General features: G+C 42.6%; 1 protein-coding gene across 3 annotated transcripts in view; it reads left to right on the forward strand.

Moving 5' to 3' along the window:
• The window catches only part of LOC121540202 (protein zyg-11 homolog), a 36,532-nt gene that overhangs the window by 4,774 nt on the left and 9,606 nt on the right, over positions 1 to 22,152 (forward strand). For all 3 annotated transcript variants that reach the window (XM_041848890.2, XM_041848891.1, XM_041848892.1), the window contains exons 6-11: positions 680 to 796; positions 896 to 1,036; positions 1,194 to 1,370; positions 3,131 to 3,195; positions 10,837 to 10,936; positions 11,044 to 11,094. In XM_041848890.2, the coding sequence (XP_041704824.1) occupies positions 680 to 796; positions 896 to 1,036; positions 1,194 to 1,370; positions 3,131 to 3,195; positions 10,837 to 10,936; positions 11,044 to 11,094 (651 nt within the window). The remainder of the gene's footprint in view (positions 1 to 679; positions 797 to 895; positions 1,037 to 1,193; positions 1,371 to 3,130; positions 3,196 to 10,836; positions 10,937 to 11,043; positions 11,095 to 22,152) is intronic.

Here is a 22,152-nt window from a genome sequence, read left to right on the forward strand (position 1 = left end):
CCCCAAAACATCACTGCTCTAGAGGAGATCTGCATGGAAGAATGGGCCAAAATACCAGCAACAGTGTGTGAAAACCTTGTGAAGACTTACAGAAAACGTTTGACCTGTGTCATTGCCAACAAGGGGTATATAACAAAGTATTGAGAAACTTTTGTTTATTGACCAAATACTTATTTTCCACCATAATTTGCAAATAAATTCATAAAAAATCCTACAATGTGATTTTCTGGAAATTTTTTTCTCATTTTGTCTGTCATAGTTGACATGTACCTATGATGAAAATTACAGGCCTCTCTCATCCTTTTAAGTGGGAGAACTTGCACAATTGGTGGCTGACTAAATACTTTTTTGCCCCACTGTATATATATATTCTATAAAAAAAATTATTTTGTGGTTTTTGCTGTTGGACATAAAGACTGTAAAATCACAAAAGAATCAGCTCTAAGTGATTTTCATTTATGAAATCTGTTCCCAGGTATCCCCACTCATAAATACAGAGGCATCTAATAATCAAATGTTAAATCTTTTGGGGACTCTTGCGGTCAATTTGCAGTTTACAAATTATTTATAACTATGTTCTGGCCCCCCAAACATCCGCTCAAGGAAAATTTGGCCCGCGGGTGAATGTAATTGGGGACCCCTGGTGTAGATTGTTTACCTGGTGTGTGTGTTATGCCAGGTGACAGATGCGGCGGTCAAGGCGTTTGTAGAGGAGCGTCCAGGGATGACCTTTGTTGGTCTACTGGCTACAGACGCTGGCTTCTCTAACTTCCTCAATGGAAAGGGCAGCCTCAAGGTGGGTCTTGCTGTCTCTCTCTCTTTGTCTCTCTTGCTATGTTTTCTTTGTGTAGAGGAAGCAGCACACTACGTGTTGTGTGTATGTCTTCTGTGGCAGGTGACAGGAGAGGCCAATGAGACTCAGATCTGTGAGGCGCTGCGTCGCTACAGTGAGAGGGAGGGCTTTGTCAGAGAGGCTCTGTTTCATCTCTTCAGTCTCACACACGTCATGGAGAAACCACGCCCTGACATACTCAAGGTACACACACACACACACATTATGTCATTCTGTCTCCTCCACCCTTCACCTCAATCTAGATCTTACTACAGCCTGGCTCTTAGTCAGTGGTACAACTTTTTATAAAGTAATTTATTCTCTTCTCCCTATTTCTCTCTGCCTCTATCTTTCTCATTAGTTGGTACTATTGGGGATGAAGAACCACCCTGCCACCCTGAACGTCCAGTTGGCAGCCAGTGCATGTGTGTTTAACCTGACCAAGCAGGACCTGGCAGCGGGCATACCTGTTAGACTGCTGGGTACAGTCACTCAACTACTGCTGGAGGCCATGAGGACCTTCCCTAACCACCAACAGGTACACACACACACACACGCACTCACCTTCTCCGTCATATTGTTTACACATACAGTGCCTTCGGAAAGTATTCAGACCCCTTGACTTTTTCCACATTTTGTTACATTAAAGCCTTATTCTAAAATTGATTAAATTGTTTTTTTCCCCTCATCAATCTACTACACACAATACCCCATAATGACAAAGCAAAAACAGGTTTTTAGACATTTTTAATAATTTATCATTTAAAAACAACTGAAATATCACATTTACATAAGTATTCAAACCCTTTACTCAGTACTTTGTTGAAGCACCTTTGGCAGCGATTACAGCCTCGAGTCTTCTTGGGTATGATGCTACAAGCTTGGCACACCTGTATTTGGGGAATTTCTCCCATTCTTCTCTGCAGACCCTCTCAAGCTCTGTCAGGTTGGATGGGGAGCGTTGCTGCACAGCTATTTTCAGGTCTCTCCAGAGATATTTGATCGGGTTCAAATCCAGGCTCTGCCTGGGCCACTCAAGGACATTCAGAGACCTGTCCCGAAGCCACTCCTGCGTTGTCTTGGCTGTGTGCTTATGGTCGTTGTCCTGTTGGAAGGTGAACCTTCACCCCAGTCTGAGGTGTCTGGAGCAGGTTTTCATCAAGGATCTCTCTGTACTTTGCTCCGTTCATCTTTGCCTCGATCCTGACTAGTCTCCCAGTCCCTGCCGCTGAAAAACATCCCCACAGCATTATGCTGCCACCACCATGCTTCACCGTAGGGATGGTGCCAGGTTTCCTCCAGATGTGACGCTTGGCATTCAGGCCAAAGAGTTCAATCTTGGTTTCATCAGACCAGATAATCTTGTTTCTCATGATCTGAGAGTCTTTATGTACCTTTTGGCAAACTCCAAGCGGGCTGTCATGTGCCTTTTACTGAGGTGTGGATTCTGTCTGGCCACTCTACCAAAAAGGCCTGATTGGTGGAGTGCTGAAGAGATGGTTGTCCTTCTGGAAGGTTCTCCCATCTCCACAGAGGAACTCTAGAGCTCTTTCAGGTTCTTGGTCACCTCCATGACCAAGGCCCTTCTCCCCCGATTGCTCAGTTTGGCCGGGCGGCCAGCTCTAGGAAGAGTCTTGGTGGTTCCAAACTTCTTCCATTTAAGAATGATGGCGGGGACTGTGTTCTTGGGGATCTTCAATGCTGCAGAATGTTTTTGGTACCCTTCCCCAGATCTGTGCCTTCGACACAATCCTGTCTCAATCCGACAGACAATTCCTTCGACCTCATGGCTTGGTGTTTGCTCTGACATGCACTGTCAACTGTGGGACCTTTTATAGACAGTTGTGTGCCTTTCCAAATCATGTCCAATCAATTGAATTTACCACAGGTGGACTCCAATCAAGTTGTAGAAACATCTCAAGGATGAGCAATGGAAACAGGATGCACCTGAGCTCAATTTCGAGTCTCATAGCAAAAAGTCTGAATACTTATTTTAATAAGGTTTTTCTATTTTTAATAGATTTGGTAAAATGTATTAAAACCTGTTTTCGCTTTGTCATTATGGGGTATTGTGTGTAGATTGCTGAGGATTTGTATTTATTTAATCCATTTTAGAATAAAGCTGTAACGTAACAAAATCTGAAAAAAGTCAAGGGGTCTGAATACTTTCCGAAGGCACTGTATCCTTTTTCTTCCCATCTGCAATCAGATGGGCTAGGGGCTATTTGAGGACCAGGCCAGAGTGTGTGTTTTGTTCTGTTTGGTCTCTGACCGCCATCTTGGATCCTCTCTCTCCAGTTGCAGAAGAATTGCCTGCTCTCTCTGTGCAGTGACCGGATACTGCAGGAGGTCCCCTTCAACAGGTACACATACACTTTTAGTTACGTTGAATTACTGTAGATGCCTAGGTCAGCATCCCGGAGTCGCCTCTTCACTGTTGACGTTGAGACTGGTGTTTTGTGGGTACTATTTAATGAAGCTGCCAGTTGAGGACCTGTGAGGCGCCTGTTTCTCAAACTAGACACTAATGTATTTGTCCTCTTGCTCAGTTGTGCACCGGGGCCTCCCACTCCTCTTTTTATTCTGGTTACAGCCAGTTTGCGCTGTTCTGTGCAGGGAGTAGTACACAGCGTTGTACGAGATCTTCAGTTTCTTGGCAATTTCTCGCATGGAATAGCCTTCATTTCTCAGAACAAGAATAGACTGACGAGTTTCAGAACTGTATTTCTGATCAATTTGATGTTATTTTAATGGACAAAAATTGTGCTTTTCTTTCGAAAACAAGGACATTTCAAAGTGACCCCAATCTTTTGAACGGTAGTGTATGTAGCTATAGCCTACCATTGCCGTTGGCCGTTGATATGGCCAGTAGTGACTTTGCCACTTGAAATGTCAACAAACAGGCAAATATAGCCTAGAAGTGGATTCAGCACCACTGACAGCGATCGGAATTCGGTCCAGCAGAGGAAAGTGGAAGATACATCATTTTGACGAAAAACAATAAGTGACTGACTGTATGTTATTGTTAATGAGGGATAGCTGGAGAAAATCGGACCTCTCTGACATGAAAATAGATGGCCCTCCCTTCAGTAAAATATACTTTTACCTGAACCTCCCATAACACTTTTTTTTTTTAAACAAGTGACCCTACCCTATACCAAAAATAATAATTAAAACACAAAGTGCATAGCAGAGAACATGCCTAGAGTTTACCCTCACTCCTAGGACAGATATTAGATATTCCGTTTTTCATCGTTTTGTAAGCATTACATGGCAAAGTAGCTAGAAGGTTGTGGATTCGCAGACCACCGCAGACAAGGGTAGGGGTGAAAAGATCTCCATTATAATAAAAGCACTGCATGAATCTATCATCTTATTTGCTCTCTGAGAAAAAATAGCCTTTTATAAACGTATTTCATACAATTTTACGTCATTTTACATGACTGGAGACAAGCAGAATCTTTTTTAATACCACAACAGAGGATGACAACAAATGAGCACATGTTGCAGCACCGGAGACATTTTGATTTGTATACAGGCTATTGTTAAAAAAGATGATAGACAACTTTAGCACCGTTCTTAGCTTAGACCAGGGGTGGCAAACTCATTTTAGCTCAGGGGCCACATGGAGGAAAATCTATTCCCAAGTGGGCCGGACCGGAAAAATCATGGTGTATATATATAACTTAAAAACAACAACTTCAGATTGTTTTCTTTGTTTTAATACGATCAACATACAACATAAAGCTGGAGCCTGAGGACAGTGTGTCCAAAATAGTACAAGCACAACATCACTATTAATCATAAAACACGTCAAGTTTATTTGAAAATTCTAAAGAAAAAGAACACACAAACACACAATGCCTCAGTGATTAACAGAACTGTTTCACAGATCACAGAACTATATCAGGGTGTCATTTCTCAGGCAGAAATGTAGATAAAAATAATGAAATCCTGTTCCCCAAACAAGTGCAAGAACCACAGAGTCAAGAATAGGTTAAATATACAAATAAAATAAAATCAATTAAAAACAATAGCACATCAACATAAAAACATATAAACATAAATCTGAAAGCGTTGCTCAAACTCCCGTAACAGTCCCGTTATTTTATCTTTGAACCGCTTCATGTCTGCCACATGTTGGGTCGCGCACACATTTTTCAGACAGGGGAAGTGAGCTGCATCACCACCGGCAAGTTAAGCGTCTCCCACAATGACAGCTTCAACTTGAAAGAACGTATGCTGTCATAATACTGCGTGACAACTTTGTTGCGCCCTTGCAGCTGTTTGTTCAAGTTATTCAGGTGCTCTGTAACATCCACCATAAATGCAAGGTCCGGCATCCATTCTGCGGAATGAAATTCTAAAACTGGTTTGCCCTTTTCTTCCATGAACTGTTCAATTTCTTCTCGTAAATCAAAGAAACGGCTCAGCACAGCACCTCGGCTTAACCATCTTACCTCAGTGTGGTATGGCAGGCCATAGATGTGGTCTTTCTCTCTGAGAAGGCTGTCAAACTGACGGTGATTCAGGCTTCTGGATCGGATGAAATTAACAGTTTGGATGACCACCTTCATGACGTTATCCATCTTTAATGACTTGCAACACAAAGCCTCCTGGTGCAAAATACAGTGAAAAGTCAAAAAATCACGTCCTCCATTTGCAGATTGCACTTTCTCTCTGAACTTTGTCACAACGCCTGCTTTTTTCCCCGATCATTGAGGGCGCACCATTTGTAGCCAGGCTGACAGCGCGGACCAGTCCACTCCGACCCTGTCCAGCGCGCCGACGAGTGCGGTAAAAATATCAGCTGCTGTCGTTGTATCTGTCATCGGCACAAACTCCACGAACTCCTCGGTGACGGTCAATGTGTCATCAACTCCGCGGGATGAAAAAATGGCCAGTTGTGCAACATCTGTAATGTCTGTGCTTTCATCAATTGCAACCGAAAAACGCAATAAATGACTTTACTTTTGCTTCAACTGGCTGTCCAAATCCACTGAAAGATCGGAAATCCTGTCTGCAACTGTGTTTCTTGTCAGGCTGATATTTGCAAAAGCCTGCCGCTTTTCAGGGCACACAATCTCCGCTGCCTTCATCATGCATGTTTGTACAAATTCACCCTCACTAAATGGTTTTGAAGCCACTGCGATTTCATTAGCAATGAGGTAGCTAGCTTTCACTGCAGCGTCACTGATGTCTCGGCTGTGAGTAAACACAGACTGCTGTTTCTTCAGACCCGCCAACAGTTCATTCACCTTCTCTCATCTCCGCTGTCCTTGAAAGTTGTCATATTTGTCGGCATGAAGACTCACATAGTGGCGACGTAAGGTTATATTCTTTCAGCACTGCAACATGCTCTGAACACACCAAACATACAGCTTTCCCATTCAATTCCGTGATTAAATAGGATGACAATTTTTCTTGGAACACTCTGCACTCTGCGTCCACTTTTCTCTTTTTTGACAGAGACATATTGGGGCAATGAGGGTGCCAAAGCACATAATGTTAAAAGTAGAAGCCGTAATGAATATTGCGGGCAAAACAAAGTAGCTCATTGGCTGCACGTGCTTGACCTACTTGCTCTGCCCCGGTACAAACAGTTTGCTTGCTTAACACAATTGCTATTGCGCCATCCAGTGGACGCAATTGGAACAGCAGTTTATTTTATTGAAAAATTGCAGCGCATTTTTATACTTTACAAAATTAATAACAATATTTTAATTTAATTTTTTATTTTCAAAATCATCTCGCGGGCCGGATTAAACCCGTTTGCAGGCCTGATCCGGCCCGCGGGCCGTACGTTTGACACCCCTGGCTTAGACTATCAACTGTAAAAATGTAGCGCAACAGAACCAGTTACAACTAAAGTATCTGATCATAGTCATAGTCCCCTGTAGCTCAGTTGGTAGAGCATGGCGCTTGCAACGCCAGGGTTGTGTGTTTGTTTCCCACGGGGGGCCAGTATGAAAATGTATGCACTCACTAACTATAAGTCGCTCTGGATAAGAGCGTCCGCTAAATGACTTAAATGTAAATGATCATCATTGAATTTGAGAAAAAGCCATTTGTTTTTTAACACCACATATCATCAGGTAGGCCTATATGCACTTGTAACTTTTTTTTCATTTGGGAAACGATCATTTTCTAATTGATTCTATTTTATTCCATGATATTGTTGTAAAAAAATGTTTTGGTGTTGACTATGATTAGGGCATGGAAATATAAGAGCATCTGCTAGGCTAAATTAATAAACTAGGCATGCATAGCGCACAACATGATCCTCAAACTAAGGACTGGCCAAACTCGTGTTTCTAAAAGTGAATTCAAAGGCACTGTAGAAATTGTGTATAGCCTAATAAGGCATTTTTCGTTTCATTATTATTGATTTATAAGTAAAATAAAATAAATGTCATTTTATACAGCCTAAATGCGAAATGTATAGTCATGTTGTTGAAGTGCTGTTGTGTTGAAATGCTGAGCGCTCCTGCCAGCCTGTAGCGTGTCACAAGTGCTTCACTATTTATTTATTTATTTATTAAATGTCAGGCTATAGCCTTTAAATAATAATATAGCCTAAATAATTCAATTTCGTTCCTAGGCTACCTGGCTTGCTACTGTCTGATTTTAGAGTTAGTATGTTGTTTAATAGCCTGTTGAAATGTTGAACGTGAATTGATAGTGACTTCCCAAACAAAGTTAAAAAATGTGTCTCCTCGGCTAAAGAAGGGTTATAGTGCAGCCTCTTAATGTCATAGAGACAAACCAGAGATATCCCATTTACATCGGAGTCACGTCTTTCCCTTGCATTTTACAGCTTGTTTCTAGCATTGCGGACTAAAGCGTCATTATAGATCGCTTTATATAATCAGGTTCATTTGATTGTTAAGCTAACAAGGGGTAGGCCTATGCTTTTAGACATTTTCTTTAACATAAGCCACAATACCCTCACATGCCCCCCAATTTGAGCCCTTGGTTTAACACACCAAGCCCTTCACTGACACAGATATCTAAGGCTAGCATGGTGACGAATTGGCTGACAAAGTCTATGGATAGTAGACTATAATTTAGTCTGTCAAACAGGTAAGGCCTACCTCGTATTTCTTGAATAGGAAGAAATAGGCTCCAACACAAAGCCCTCTTGTTGTTAGTAGCCTAAAGTAAAATCAAAATGAAGACTACTTAAATGAATTAGGCTGTCTCAAATTAGCCTACTTTCAGCAACCCATGCACTGTCCATCTCCGCGGCTGCCGCTTCATAGTAATGTAAGTTATGTACATTACTCGAATATGGCTTATTGTGAGGTCAATAACTGATAAATACTGTAGCTTCATTATGGGCAACGAAACATATATTGTTTTTCTTAAATCAATTATAGCAGTAGCAAGCTTACCTCCGGTCCTCCTCATCTTTGCGCTTTCCCTCTCAAACTGAACAGGACATCAGTAGGTCTAGTCCGCACACACAGATATTGAATTTTTTGGCCAGGGCTCATGATTGGGATAGCCTATCCATTGCAGTGTGTAATGCATTGTAGCCTAGTTTTACAGTGCCTTCAGAAAGTATTCATTCATACCTCTTGACTTATTCCACATTTTGTTGTGTTACAGCCTGAATTCAAAATGGATTAAATCGTTTTTTTCTCTCTAACCCATCTAAACACAATACCCCATAATGACAAAGCCAAAACATGTTTTCAGAAATCGAATTTACATAAGTATTCACACCCCTGAGTCAATACATGTTAGAGTCAACTTTGGCAGCGATTACAGCTGTGAGTCTTTCTGGGTAAGTCTCTTAGAGCTTTGCACACCTGGATTGTACATTATTATTTTTACAATTCTTCAAGCTCTGTCAAGTTGGTTGTTGATCATTGCTAGACTGCCATTTTAAGTCCAAACTGTAACTAGGCCACTCTGGAACATTTAAATGTTTTCTTGCAACTCCAGTGTATATTTGGCCTTGTGTTGTAGGTTATTGTCTTGCTGAAAGGTGAATTTGTGTCCCAGTGTCTGTTGGAATACAGAACCAGGGTTTCCTCCAGGATTTTGCTTGTGCTTAGCTCTATTCCGTTTATTTGTATCCTAAAAAAAAACTCCCTAGTTCTTGCCGATGACAAGCATACTCATAACATGGTCCAGCCACCACCATGCTTGAAAATATGAAGAGTGGTACTCAGTGATGTGTTGCATTTGCTCCAAATATATCACTTGGTATTCAGGACATAAAGTTAATTTCTTTGCCACATTTTTTGCAGTTTTACTTTAGTGCCTTATTGCAAACAGGATGCATGTTTTGGAATATTTTTATTCTGTACAGGCTTCCTTCTTTTCACTCTCATTTCGGTTAGTATTGTGGAGTAACTACAATATTGTTGATCCATCCTCAGTTTTCTCCTATCACAGCCATTAAACTCTGTAACTGTTTTAAAGTCACCATGGGTCTCATGGTGAAATCCCTGAGCGGTTTCCTTCCTCTCCTGCAACTGAGTTAGGAAGGACGCCTGTATTTTTGTAGTGACTGGGTGTATTGATACACCATCCAAAGTGTAATTTATAACTTTACCATGCTCAAAGAGATTTTCAATGTCTGTTTTTTTTTTTTACCCATCTACCAATAGGTGCCCTTTGTGAGGCATTGGGAAACCTCCCTGGTCTTTGGTTGAATCTGTGTTTGAAATTCAATGCTTGACTGAGGGACCTTACAGATAATAGTATGTGTGGGGTACAGAGATGTAGTCATTCAGAAATCATGTTAAACACTATTATTGCACAGTCCATGCAACTTATTGTGACTTGTTAAGCGCATTTCTACTACTGAACTTATTTAGGCTTGCCATAACAAAGGGATTGAATACTTATTGACTCAAGATATTTCAGCTTTTCATTTTTAATTAATTTGTTTAAAAAAACAATTATTCTTTGACATTATGGGGTATTGTGTTTGTGTGTAGGCAAGTGACACAAAATCTCAATTTAATCAATTTTATATTCAGGCTGTAACAAAACAAAATGTGGAAAAAGTCTAGGGGTGTGAATACTTTCTGAAGGCACTAGTATAGGCTACACCATCCCAGCAGCGCAGGAAGGAAGTACATTTTCTTCAAAATCTAACTTTGCCCTGTGCCTAGCTGAGCATCCTCTTCGTATAGCCTAGGCCTATAGCCAATAGTATAGGCTATGGATCATTTGATTGAGGCCACACTAGGCGCACTTGATATTGCACACCCAGCAGAGAATCAGGAATGACGGGCATTATCAGGCACACTTCGAGATATAATAAGCAACTCATTCTCAAATACGAAACAATACCTTTTAATTGATTACAAATTACATGACCCTCCCCTGGACAAAAATAATAATACTAAACCCTCCCCCTGACTGAAATTGAAAAAGCATGACCCTCCCATTTTCCTCCGTGTAACAATTGTGTACATTTATACCGCTCCCTAAGCTGTCTTTTTAAATAACTTCATGTTCCTAAACAGGCTTCCTACAGTCAGACACCTTTCATGCAATGGCATCGCATATAATGAGTCCAAATGTTTCACAGAAGTCCAATATTGATAAAAAAGGGGAATATATGTTTTGCTGCTCGTGATATTTTAATACAACATTGGTGATGTACATAAGGCTACTGTGTGCGCCTCCACTGGCAAAATCCATGCCATAACCAATTGCATTACCACTAAGACCAGCTTTTGGTCGGTCTTAAATATCCTGGCTCACGTTTTTAAGAACACACCTCAAATATTTTCACCCCTCCCACCTCAGCGCAAGCAAGCTGATGAAGTTAGACAGGGAAATTGCCGAACCTGGTATAAGGGCTGTAATGCCAGTGCGTCAGTTTTTACATGACGAAATTGCAAACTAACGTGCGTTTAACACTTGCGCCTTCTTACCGCCAGACGAAAATAGAGCCCTATATCTCACAAGAAATGTAGTATGTACAGTGTATATGCATATCCTTTGTACAGTGTGTGTGTGTGTGGTCTATATTTCAGGTTTGAAGCAGCTAAGCTGGTGATGCAGTGGCTATGCAACCATGAGGACCAGAACATGCAGAGGATGGCTGTGGCTATCATCTCTATACTGGCTGCCAAGGTAAGAGTGTGTGTGTGTGTGTGTGCATGCATGCATGCATGTCAAATAAGGCATTAGAAATGTGCCTACGGTTTAGCCTTTACTAACTTTTGTGTGTTTGTCTTCAGTTGTCTACAGAACAGACGGCCCAGCTGGGAGCAGAGCTCTTCATAGTGAAGGTAAAACTGTTTTAATTATTTTTAGTTTTTACTTATCTATTATTTTTTACTTACCACTTTTTTTTCTTCTTAAAACTGCATTGTTGGTCTACACCTGTTGTATTCGGCGCATGTGGCAAATAAAATGTGCTTTGTTCGCTAAACACATTTTACACCCTCCGTTCAAACAGCTGCACATTGCCACATACACCGAGTGTACAAAACATTAGGAACACTTTTGCCCTCAGAACAGCCTCAATTCGTCGGGGCATGGACTCTACAAGGTGTCAAGTGTTCCACAGGGATTCTGGCCAATGTTGACTCCAATGCTTCCCACAGTTGTGTCAAGTTGGCTGAGTGTTCTTTGGGTGGTGGACCATTCTTGATACACACGGGAAACTGTTGAGCATGAAAAACTCAGCAGCATTGCAGTTCTTGACACACTCAAACCGGTGCGACTGGCACCTACTACCATACCCCGTTCACAGGCACTTAAATCTTTTGTCTTCCCCATTCACCCTCTGAATGGCACACATACACAATCCATGTCTCAAGGTGTAAAAATCCTCCTTTAACCTGTCTCCTCCCCTTCATCTACACTGATTTGAAGTGAATTTAACAAGTAACATCAATAAGAGATCATAGCTTTCACCTGGGTTCACCTGGTCAGTCTATGTCATGGAAAGAGCAGGTGTTCCTAATGTTTTCTACACTCAGTGTACACTTTCCCCTTCTAAATAATCGACCCTTCGCTAAGCCCCGCCCCAGAATTTTGGGCAACCAATCGCAGAGTTTTCTTCTTTTTTTTAATGTTTAAATGGCTAAATACATTTTAACAAAAATATAAACGCAATATGTCAAGTGTTGGTGCCATGTTTCATGAGCTGAAATAAAAGATCCCAGAAATTTCCATGTGCACAAGAAGCTTATTTCTCTCAAATTTGGTGCACAAATTTGTTTGCATCCCTGTTAGTGAGCATTTCTTCTTTGCCAAGATAATCCATCTACCTCACAGGTGTGGCATATCAAGAAGCTGATTAAACAGCATCATCATTACACAGGTGCACCTTGTGCTGGGGAAAATAAATGGCCTTTCTAAAATGTGCAGTTTTGTCACACAACACAATGCCACAGATGTCTCCAGTTTTGAGGGAGTGTGCAATTGGCATGCTGACTCCGTGAATGTCTACCAGAGCTGTTGCCAGTAAATGTAATGTTAATTTCCTCTACCATAAGCCGCCTTCAACGTCGTTTTAGAGAATTTGTCAGTACGTCCAACCGGCCTCACAACCGTCGACCTTGTGTAACCATGCCAGCCCAGGACCTCCACATCTGGCTTCTTCACCTGCAGGATAATATGTGACCAACCACCCGACAGCTGATGAAACTCTGGGTTTGCACAACTGAAGAATTTCTACACAAACTGTCAGAACCCGTCTCAGAGAAGCTCATCTGTGTGCTCGTCGCCCTCACCTAGGTCTTGACCTGACTGCAGTTCGGCGTCGTAACCGACTTCAGTGGGCAAATGCTCACCTTCGATGGCCACTGGCACGCTGGAAGTGTGCTCTTCACAGATTAATCCCGGTTTCAACTGTACCGGGCAGATGGCAGACAGTGTGTATGGCGTCGTGTGGGCAAGCGGTTTGCTGAAGTCAACGTTGTGAACAGAGTGCCATGGTGGTAGCGGGGTTATGGTATGGGCAGGCATAAGCGACGGACAATGGACACAATTGCATTTAATCGATTGCAATTTGAATGCACAGAGATACCGTGACGAGATCCTGAGGCCCATTGTCGTGCCATTCATCCGCCTCCATCACCTCATGTTTCAGCATGATGATGCACGGCCCAATGTCGCAAGGATCTGTACACAATTCCTGGAAGCTGAAAATGTCCCAGTTCTTCCATGGCCTGCATACTCACTAGACTTGTCACCCATTGAACATCCCAAACGTGTACGACGGTATGTTCCAGTTCTCGCCAATATCCAGCAACTTCGCACAGCCATTGAAGAGAAGTGGAACAACATTCCACAGGCCAAAATCAACAGCCTGATCAACTCTATGCGAAGGAGATTTGACGTGCTGCATGAGGCAAATGGTGGTCACGCATCCGTTGGTCAGTTTTTCTGATCCACGCCCCTACTTTTTTTTTAAAGGTATCTCTGACCAACGGATGCATATCTGTCATGTGAAATAAATAGATAACGGCCTAATGAATATATTTACATTTATTGATTTCCTTATATGAACTGTAACTCAGTAAAGTCTTTGAAATTGTTGCGTTTATATTTTTGTTCAGTGTAATTGAATAGGTCAACAGGGGTACTTGCTACTTTGATTCCTGAGTTGCAGAGCCTGTTTAAGGAGTATTTTTCGATTCTGAAATTATACTTTTGTTACATTGTTTGCTAGCTCAGCTGGTTAGCTAGCGCTGTCTCATTGTTTGACCACCAAACGTTGCTAACGCTAGCTAGCTAGCCACTTAATATAACTTTTTTTCTCAAAATGTATGTTAGTAATGTTATGAATACGACTCCAATCTGCTGTCGATGTCAGGATACGATTTGAGAGCACTAGTTAGCTCCAAAAGTAGTTATTAACTTTGACTGCATGCTGACCAGTGAATTCAGAGCCATTCAGTGGCTAGCTACACTACAAACATAATTCACCAGTTTCCTGTGAAGCAATTGTAATGACAGTCCACCACAACATTAACAAAGGGTAGTCGGTGTTTCCTTTCATTGTGTATTAGAAACAGAGTTTGAGATCATTGTGAGGGGATTTCACCAGTGGTTGAATGGGGAGTTGGGCTTCCTGGGAAAATGTTGTGCGAGGCTGCATCAGTAACAAAGGGGCCGGGGCTTAGTGAAGGGGAGTAACAGCGAGGAGTAACAGCATAGACTACGTTGCTACCATGAAAAAGACCAAAGCCGGTGGGAGTACTGTTGAGGACAGTGGTGTCTCTCTCACAGGTGAAGGATCTTTTAAACGAACAAAAATAGTTCTACAAGCAGATGTTACAACAACAAGAAAATAGCTTCAAGTGTTGTCCAAATACTGGTGGAGTCAACTAATAAAATAATGGATGACCTGACCAGAGACGTCCAGGACCTGAAGAACAGTTTGCAGTTGTCACAGGGTCAGCTCGATGAGTTTAAACAGGAGAACGGCAAGATGACAGCAATCTGAAAGTCATTGAGAGAGGACATCAGTTCTGTATGTGAATCCATGATAACAATGAAGTCTGATTTATCTCGAGGGACAATCAAGGCGGAACAACATGGTTGTGGATGGAATTGCAGAATCTCCACGAGACATAGACAGAGTCTGAGGACAAAGTGAGGGAAATGATCTCGGAGAAACTGAAGATGGACCACAGGAAGATTGAGGTGGATCGCGCCCACAGGACTGGAAAACCCACCACCGACCCAGGTGACAGGCCCAATAGTGGTCATGTTCCTGAGGTTCAAGTACAAGGTATTTGTTCTGGAAAGAGCCAAGAACTTGAGAGGAACGTACATCTTCCTTAACGAGGACTATCCTGAAGCTGTGCGCCAGAAGAGAAAATAACTTATCCTGGCCATAAAAGCTGCCAGAGGACGTGGGGACATTGCTTACATCCGCTATGACAGGCTCATTGTCCACCCTCCCTCCCAAAAGCCTGGAAGGGATGAGAGAGCCAAGCCTATGGGTTCATAGCTTCCACCTCCGCAGCGCACACACACACACTTACTCACACACACACACACACACACACACACACTTACACACACACACCAACTGATTTAATGAACTGCTGATTTTTGTTTTTTTCTCTTGCTTTGTTTGTTCTTTTCCATATTATGTCTATCTCTGAGGAGCTACCCAGGAAAGGGCTGAAAAAAAGCCCATATTAATATATGCAGCCTTAGAAATATAGTTCATAAAATCAATAACTTGCTAACATCAGATAACATTTATATATTAGCAATTTCTGAGACTCACTTAGATAATTCCTTTGATACAGCAATAGAAGGATATAACATATATAGAAGAGACAGGAATGCTTATGGGGGAGGTGTTGCTATATACAGTGCATTCGGTAAGTATTCAGACCCCTTAAACTGAAATATCACATTTACATAAGTATTCAGACCCTTTACTCAGTACTTTGTTGAAGCACCTTTGGCAGCGATTACAGCCTTGAATCTTCTTGGGTATGACGGTACAAGCTTGGCACACCTATATTTGGGGAGTTTCTCCCATTCTTCTCTGCAGATCCTCTCAAGCTCTGTCAGGTTGGATGGGGAGCATCGCTGCACAGCTATTTTCAGGTCTCTCCAGAGATGTTCGATGGGGTTCAAGTCTGGGCTCTGGCTGGGCCACTCAAGAACATTGTCCCGAAGCCACTCCTGCGTTGTCTTGGCTGTGTGCTTAGGGTCGTTGTCCTGTTGGAAGGTGAACCTTTGACCCAGTCTGAGGTCCTGAGCGCTCTGGAGCAGGTTTTCATCAAGGATCTCCCTGTACTTTGCTCCATTCATCTTTCCCTCGATCCTGACTAGTCTCCCAGTCCCTGCCACTGACAAACATCCCCACAGCATGACGCTGCCACCACCATGCTTCACCGTAGGGATGGTGCCAGGTTTCCTCCAGATGTGAAGCTTGGTATTCAGGTTTTCATCAGACCAGATAATCTTGTTTCTCATGGTCTGAGAGTCCTTTAGGTGCGTTTTGGCAAACTCCAAGCGGGCTGTCATATGCCTTTTACTAAGGAGTGGCTTCCGTCTGGCCACTCTACCATAAAGGCCTGATTGGTGGAGTGCTGCAGAGATGGTTGTCCTTCTGGAAGGTTCTTCCATCTCCACAGAGGAACTCTGGAGCTCTGTCAGAGTGACCAGCGGGTTCTTGGTCACCTCCCTGACCAAGGCCCTTCTCCCCCAATTGCTCAGTTTGGACGGCGGCCAGCTCTAGGAAGAGTCTTGGTGGTTCCAAACTTCGTCCATTTAAGAATTATGGAGACCACTGTGTTCTTGGGGACCTTCAATACTGCAGAAAGTTTTTGGTACCCTTCCCCAGATCCTTGCCTCGACACAATCCTTTCTCTGAGCTCTCCGGACAATTCCTTCGACCTCATGGCTTGATTTTTGCTCTGACGTGCACTGTCAACGGTGGGACCTTATATAGACAGGTGTGTGCCTTTCCAAATCATGTCCAATCAATTGAATTTACCACAGGTGGACTCCAATCAAGTTGTATAAACATGTCAAACATGATCAATGGAAACACGATGCAATATTGACTTGTTTTCATCAAGCTGTCCCCTCAGGGGGAAGCTTCTCACTGTAACCAGTGCCTGTAATCTGGTTCAGGTTAATAATCAACCTACCAGGGCGTTCGTTAACAAACACTACAGGAACAAGATCATCCACATGTATAGATCACATTTTTACTAATACTATAGAACTTTGTTCTAAAGCTGTATCTGTACCCATTGGATGCAGTGATCATAATATAGTGGCTATATCTAGGAGAGGCATAGTTCCAAAAGATGGACCTAGAATAGTGTATAATATTTTGCTGTGACTCATGTGGATGATGTAAAAAATATTTGTTGGTCTGATGTGATTAATAAGGAGCATCCAGATGCTGCACTTGATGAATTGATAAAATTGCTTCTTCCAATTATTGATGAACATGCACCTTTTAAGAAACTGACTGTTAAAACTGTTAAGGCTCCATGGATTGAAGAGGAATTGAATAACTGTATGGTTGAAAGAGTTGGGACAAAAGGAGTGGCTAATAAGTCTGGCTACACATCTGACTGACTGACTTACTGCAAATGGAGAAATGTGACTAAACTCAACAAAAAGAAGAAGAAACTTATGAAGCCAAGATCAATTATATAAAGAATGATGGAAAGATCTTTAAAGTACTTTAAATTAAATTATGGGCAGAAAGAGAAATTCAACTTTCATCAAATCAGATGTCTTATTCATCACAAAACCATTTGATGTTGCCAATTATTTTAATGATTACTTCAATGGCAAAGTGGGAAAACTTAGGCAGGAAATGCCAATGTCATGGAAATTCTTACACAGGGACACTCAAAGTAAATCTTAAATGAATCATTGTTTGTCAGCGCGCTGGAGAGGTTCCAACAAACTTAATGCACCATAGTGAACGTCTGTCAGAAGCTCCGCCGGGGCAGTCTCAGCAGTTGCCTTATATACGGCTATACACAGACGAATTATATTTGCATGATTTAGCATAATTAATTAATCATTGCCGGTGGCTCGCACATTTGACTGACCAATACCTCACGAGGCTCTCTCTCTCTCCAAGTTGAGACCTTGAAACTGAGATACCTTGGTTGTTCCCATAGCAATATTATGGGCTTACTGGCAAGTTGAGGATCAGTGATAGTGAGGATTCCTCCATACACGATCAGTCAATCACCTGCATGAATCCATCTAATTGGTTACAAGAAGTAGCATTGATTTTGATACACAAACATAAAATGTCCCTTACATTCCCTCCTCTTATCACTCTGATAATTATCGTAAATGATTATGTAAGCATTAGATTATAGCTTCTATCAAAGGAGGTTCTATCAAAATATTTATATTAAAGTAAGTGAAAACAACACATAAAACCAGACACTTCATCCCTTCAAACCCTTCACTCTGGGTTTTACAATCTAAAATACACACATACACAAGGGGTCTGTAGACTCAGAGGTGACTAAATCTCTCAATGTTGAACCATTGTTTACATAATTCTTACCACAATCGGGTTGCAGTGACCAACAAGAGGACAACCTACTGTTCTTATTAACACTCCTGTGCTAATGCAGAGGAGGGCCACACTGCACCACCAGAACTGGCGAGGCCCCATCTTCTCCTGGATCAGGAACTCGTCTGCAGTGCGACACGTGGATCCAGGTATCTCTCTCAGCAACCTTCACAGCAGTGGGGGTGGTCAGAAGAACTTGGTATGGCCCTCTCCAACGGGGGTCCGTCCAACTCTTTCTCCTGAAGTCTTTGACCACCACGAAATCACCTGGGCTCAAACAGTGCTCAGCTCCACCTGCCAAGTTCGGCAAAGACGCCTTCACTCGAGGAAAGAGAGTCTTAAGAACACTGTTAAGGGTGACACAATACTCAACCATGTCTTCCTCCATTCCTTGCAGGGACAACCTGTTCTGGGCAAAGGGTGTATTCGTCATTCGCATGGGACGGCCAGTCAGCACCTTGTGTGGAGAGAGACCAGTGGCTGTATGGGATATGCCTCTCATACTCACCAGTGCCAATGGAAGCACTTTCACCCATGTCAGGCTTGTTTCACCATTCAATTTGACTAATTTAATTTTCAGAGATTGGTTCGCCCTCTCTATTGCCCCCAGTTTGAGGATGATGGGCGCAATGTGTTCTCAAATCAATCTGCAAAGCCTTTGACAAGGACTGGACAATCTCATTCACAAAATGTTGACCATTGTCGGAAGAGATTTTTGATGGCAGACCACCTGGGTATGATCTCTCACGAGTGCTTTCGCCACAGAAACCGCTGTGGCTCTCCTGCAAGGGAAAGCTTCAATCCATTTAGAAAACATGTTCCCCTCACAAGGGGTCAACTCAATGAAGTCCATCATTAAGTGCTCAAAAGGTCCTTCAGGCCTTGGATGGGACGCGGGGGATACTGAAATGCCTCGTCCAATATTATTAGTCTTGCAAATCAAACATTTCTTGCAGACATTTTCTGCAAACACAGTAAAACCTACTACCTACCTACCAATATTTATTTACAACAACTTGGCAAGGAAATGGAAAGTACAACGGGGCATGGCTGATCTGCTACACTCATCCAGCCATACACCCGAGGCATCTTTACGACAGCACCCAGCCCACTTGCATCTCTCTGACTCAACAGCCTGCAAAGCAACGACGTCATCAACAGAGAAAGGGTTGGTGGGAGCTGGAACTGCTGCCATCTGCAGGAGGGGGAAACGAGGAAGCAGCCAATTTAGCTGCACAGTCAGCTTTAAGGTTCCCCAGAGAAATGTTGTCGCTAGAGGAAGAATGTGCTTGACACTTGATTATAGAAACAGAGGAGAGTAGCTGGACAGCCTGTAAGAGAGACGAAACAAGGTTACTGTGTGCAATATGTTTTCCAGACAAGGTAAAAAACCCTCTAACCCTCTTCTTCCACAATGTTCCAAAATCATGCACAACACCGAACGCATATCTTCTGTCAGTGTAAATGTTAACAGAGCTGTCCTTTCCCAAAATACAAGCTCTAGTCAAGCCAAAAAGTTCTGCCGCCTGGGCTGATAAGTGGGAAGGGAGTCGAGCACTCTCCACAGTTTCCAAAACAGTCACAACGGCATAACCAACTAATTCATCCCCTTTTTCATTTCTTTGGGCAGACCCATCTACAAAAAAGTCTGGATTGTCTAACGGGGTTTCTCGCAAGTCTAATCTAGGGCTACAGTCAATTTCAATAGCTACGTCACAGTCATGATCTTCACCGGCATCTGCTGTAGGGAGAAGAGTTGAGGGGTTAAGAATTGTACATCGTTTTCAGAGTAACATGAGACATCGTCAACAGAATGTTCTGATAATCTAGTAGTCTCGCAGGCGTCAAATGAGCCGTTCTTGCCTGTGTAATAATTGTGTGCACAGCATAGGGCACATGGACGGTTAGGGAAGACATAGCCACAATATCAGAACATGCCAAAACAGCTTCAGTAGCAGCCGCTACCGATCTCAAACAGGAAACCATTCCCCTGATCACACTATCTAATCGTTTTGAATAATAACCAACAGGTCTACAGTGAGGGGAAAAAGTATTTATCCCCTGCTGATTTTGTATGTTTGCCCACTAACAAAGACATGATCAGTCTATAATTGTAATGGTAGGTTTATTTGAACAGTAAGAGACAGAATAACAACAAAAAAATCCAGAAAAACGCATGTCAAAAATGTTATAAATTGATTTGCATTTTAATGAGGGAAATAAGTATTTGACCCCTCTGCAAAACATGACTTAGTACTTGGTGGCAAAACCCTTGTTGGCAATCACAGAGATCAGACGTTTCTTGTAGTTGGCCACCAGGTTTGCACACATCTCAGGAGGGATTTTGTCCCACTCCTCTTTGCAGATCTTCTCCAAGTCATTAAGGTTTCGAGCCTGACGTTTGGCAACTCGAACCTTCAGCTCCCTCCACAGATTTCCTATGGGATTAAGGTCAGGACACTGGCTAGGCCACTCCAGGACCTTAATGTGCTTCTTCTTGAGCAACTCCTTTGTTGCCTTGGCCGTGTGTTTTGGGTCATTGTCATGCTGGAATACCCATCCACGACCCATTTTCAATGCCCTGGCTGAGGGAAGGAGGTTCTCACCCAAGATTTGACGGTACATGGCCCTGTCCATCGTCCCTTTGATGCGGTGAAGTTGTCCTGTCCCCTTAGCAGAAAAACACCCCCAAAGCATAATGTTTCCACCTCCATGTTTGACGGTGGGGATGGTGTTCTTGAGGTCATAGGCAGCATTCCTCCTCCTCCAAACACGGCGAGTTGAGTTGATGCCAAAGAGCTCCATTTTGGTTTCATCTGACCACAACACTTTCACCCAGTTCTCCTCTGAATCATTCAGATGTTCATTGGCAAACTTCAGATGGGCCTGTATATGTGCTTTCTTGAGCAGGGGGACCTTGCGGGCGCTGCAGGATTTCAGTCCTTCATGGCGTAGTGTGTTACCAATTGTTTTCTTGGTGACTGTGGTCCCAGCTGCCTTGAGATCATTGACAAGATCCTCCCGTGTAGTTCTGGGCTGATTCCTCACCGTTCTCATGATCATTGCAACTCCACGAGGTGAGATCTTGCATGGAGCCCCAGGCAGAGGGAGATTGACAGTTATTTTGTGTTTCTTCCATTTGCGAATAATCACACCAACTGTTGTCACCTTCTCACCAAGCTGCTTGGCGATGGTCTTGTAGCCCATTCCAGCCTTGTATAGGTCTACAATCTTGTCCCTGACATCCTTGGAGAGCTCTTTGGTCTTGGCCATGGTGGAGAGTTTGGAATCTGATTGATTGATTGCTTCTGTGGACAGGTGTCTTTTATACAGGTAACAAGCTGAGATTAGGAGCACTCCCTTTAAGAGTGTGCTCCTAATCTCAGCTCGTTACCTGTATAAAAGACACCTGGGAGCCAGAAATCTTTCTGATTGAGAGGGGGTCAAATACTTATTTCCCTCATTAAAATGCAAATCAATTTATAACATTTTTGACATGCGTTTTTCTGGATTTTTTTGTTGTTATTCTGTCTCTCACTGTTCAAATAAATCTACCATTTAAAATGTTAGACTGATAATTTCTTTGTCACTGGGCAAATGTACAAAATCAGCAGGGGATCTAATACTTTTTTCACTCACTGTAGTCACTCAATTTTTCATCAGTTCCCTGTTTGGTGGAATGGATTTTCTGTCAGTCTGTGTGTTTGGGGAAAGCAGCCTTTATAGCGGTAAAAACTGCATCCAGCTGGTCACCACGATCAGCGACTGGTACATCGCAGTCCCTTCCATTTTAATTTCAAGCAGCGGCGGAGTATTTCTTCAATTTCTCTGGTGGTGGGGTTGTACATGGAGATGATTGCTTTTACCTCTTCCTCAAACCGCACAGCATCCTTTGCTGGGTCAATGACATCGCCCACTATTGCTTTTATTTCGTCACATCCCACGGTTTCTCCATTTCCAACATCCCACCTCCATTGGGGTTTGGGTAGCGTATTATTGGGAACATTCCCTCAAGCTTCTTTTTGTGGGTTTTCTTTTTATCCTTCTTATATTTTCTGCTTTTTCCTTCGTTGCTGTCCTCGCTGCTGCTCCTTTTATCTTTGTGTTGGCTACTTTCTTCTTCACTGATGTCATTCTTCCTGCTTGCACTCCTTAATTTGCCTCTTGTTTCTCTACTTTCTTCTTTTCTCTTACGTTTCTCCAGTTATTTTCTGAGCTCTTCTAGCTCCTCTTCTTCACTTCCCTCTCCTCTGTTCCTCTCTGCTCGTTCGCTCTGGTTCTTGTTTTTGCTGTTAGCTTTCTGTCT

Source organism: Coregonus clupeaformis, chromosome 26, assembly GCF_020615455.1.
Source record: "Coregonus clupeaformis isolate EN_2021a chromosome 26, ASM2061545v1, whole genome shotgun sequence".
NCBI classification, from domain to species: Eukaryota; Metazoa; Chordata; class Actinopteri; order Salmoniformes; family Salmonidae; genus Coregonus; species Coregonus clupeaformis.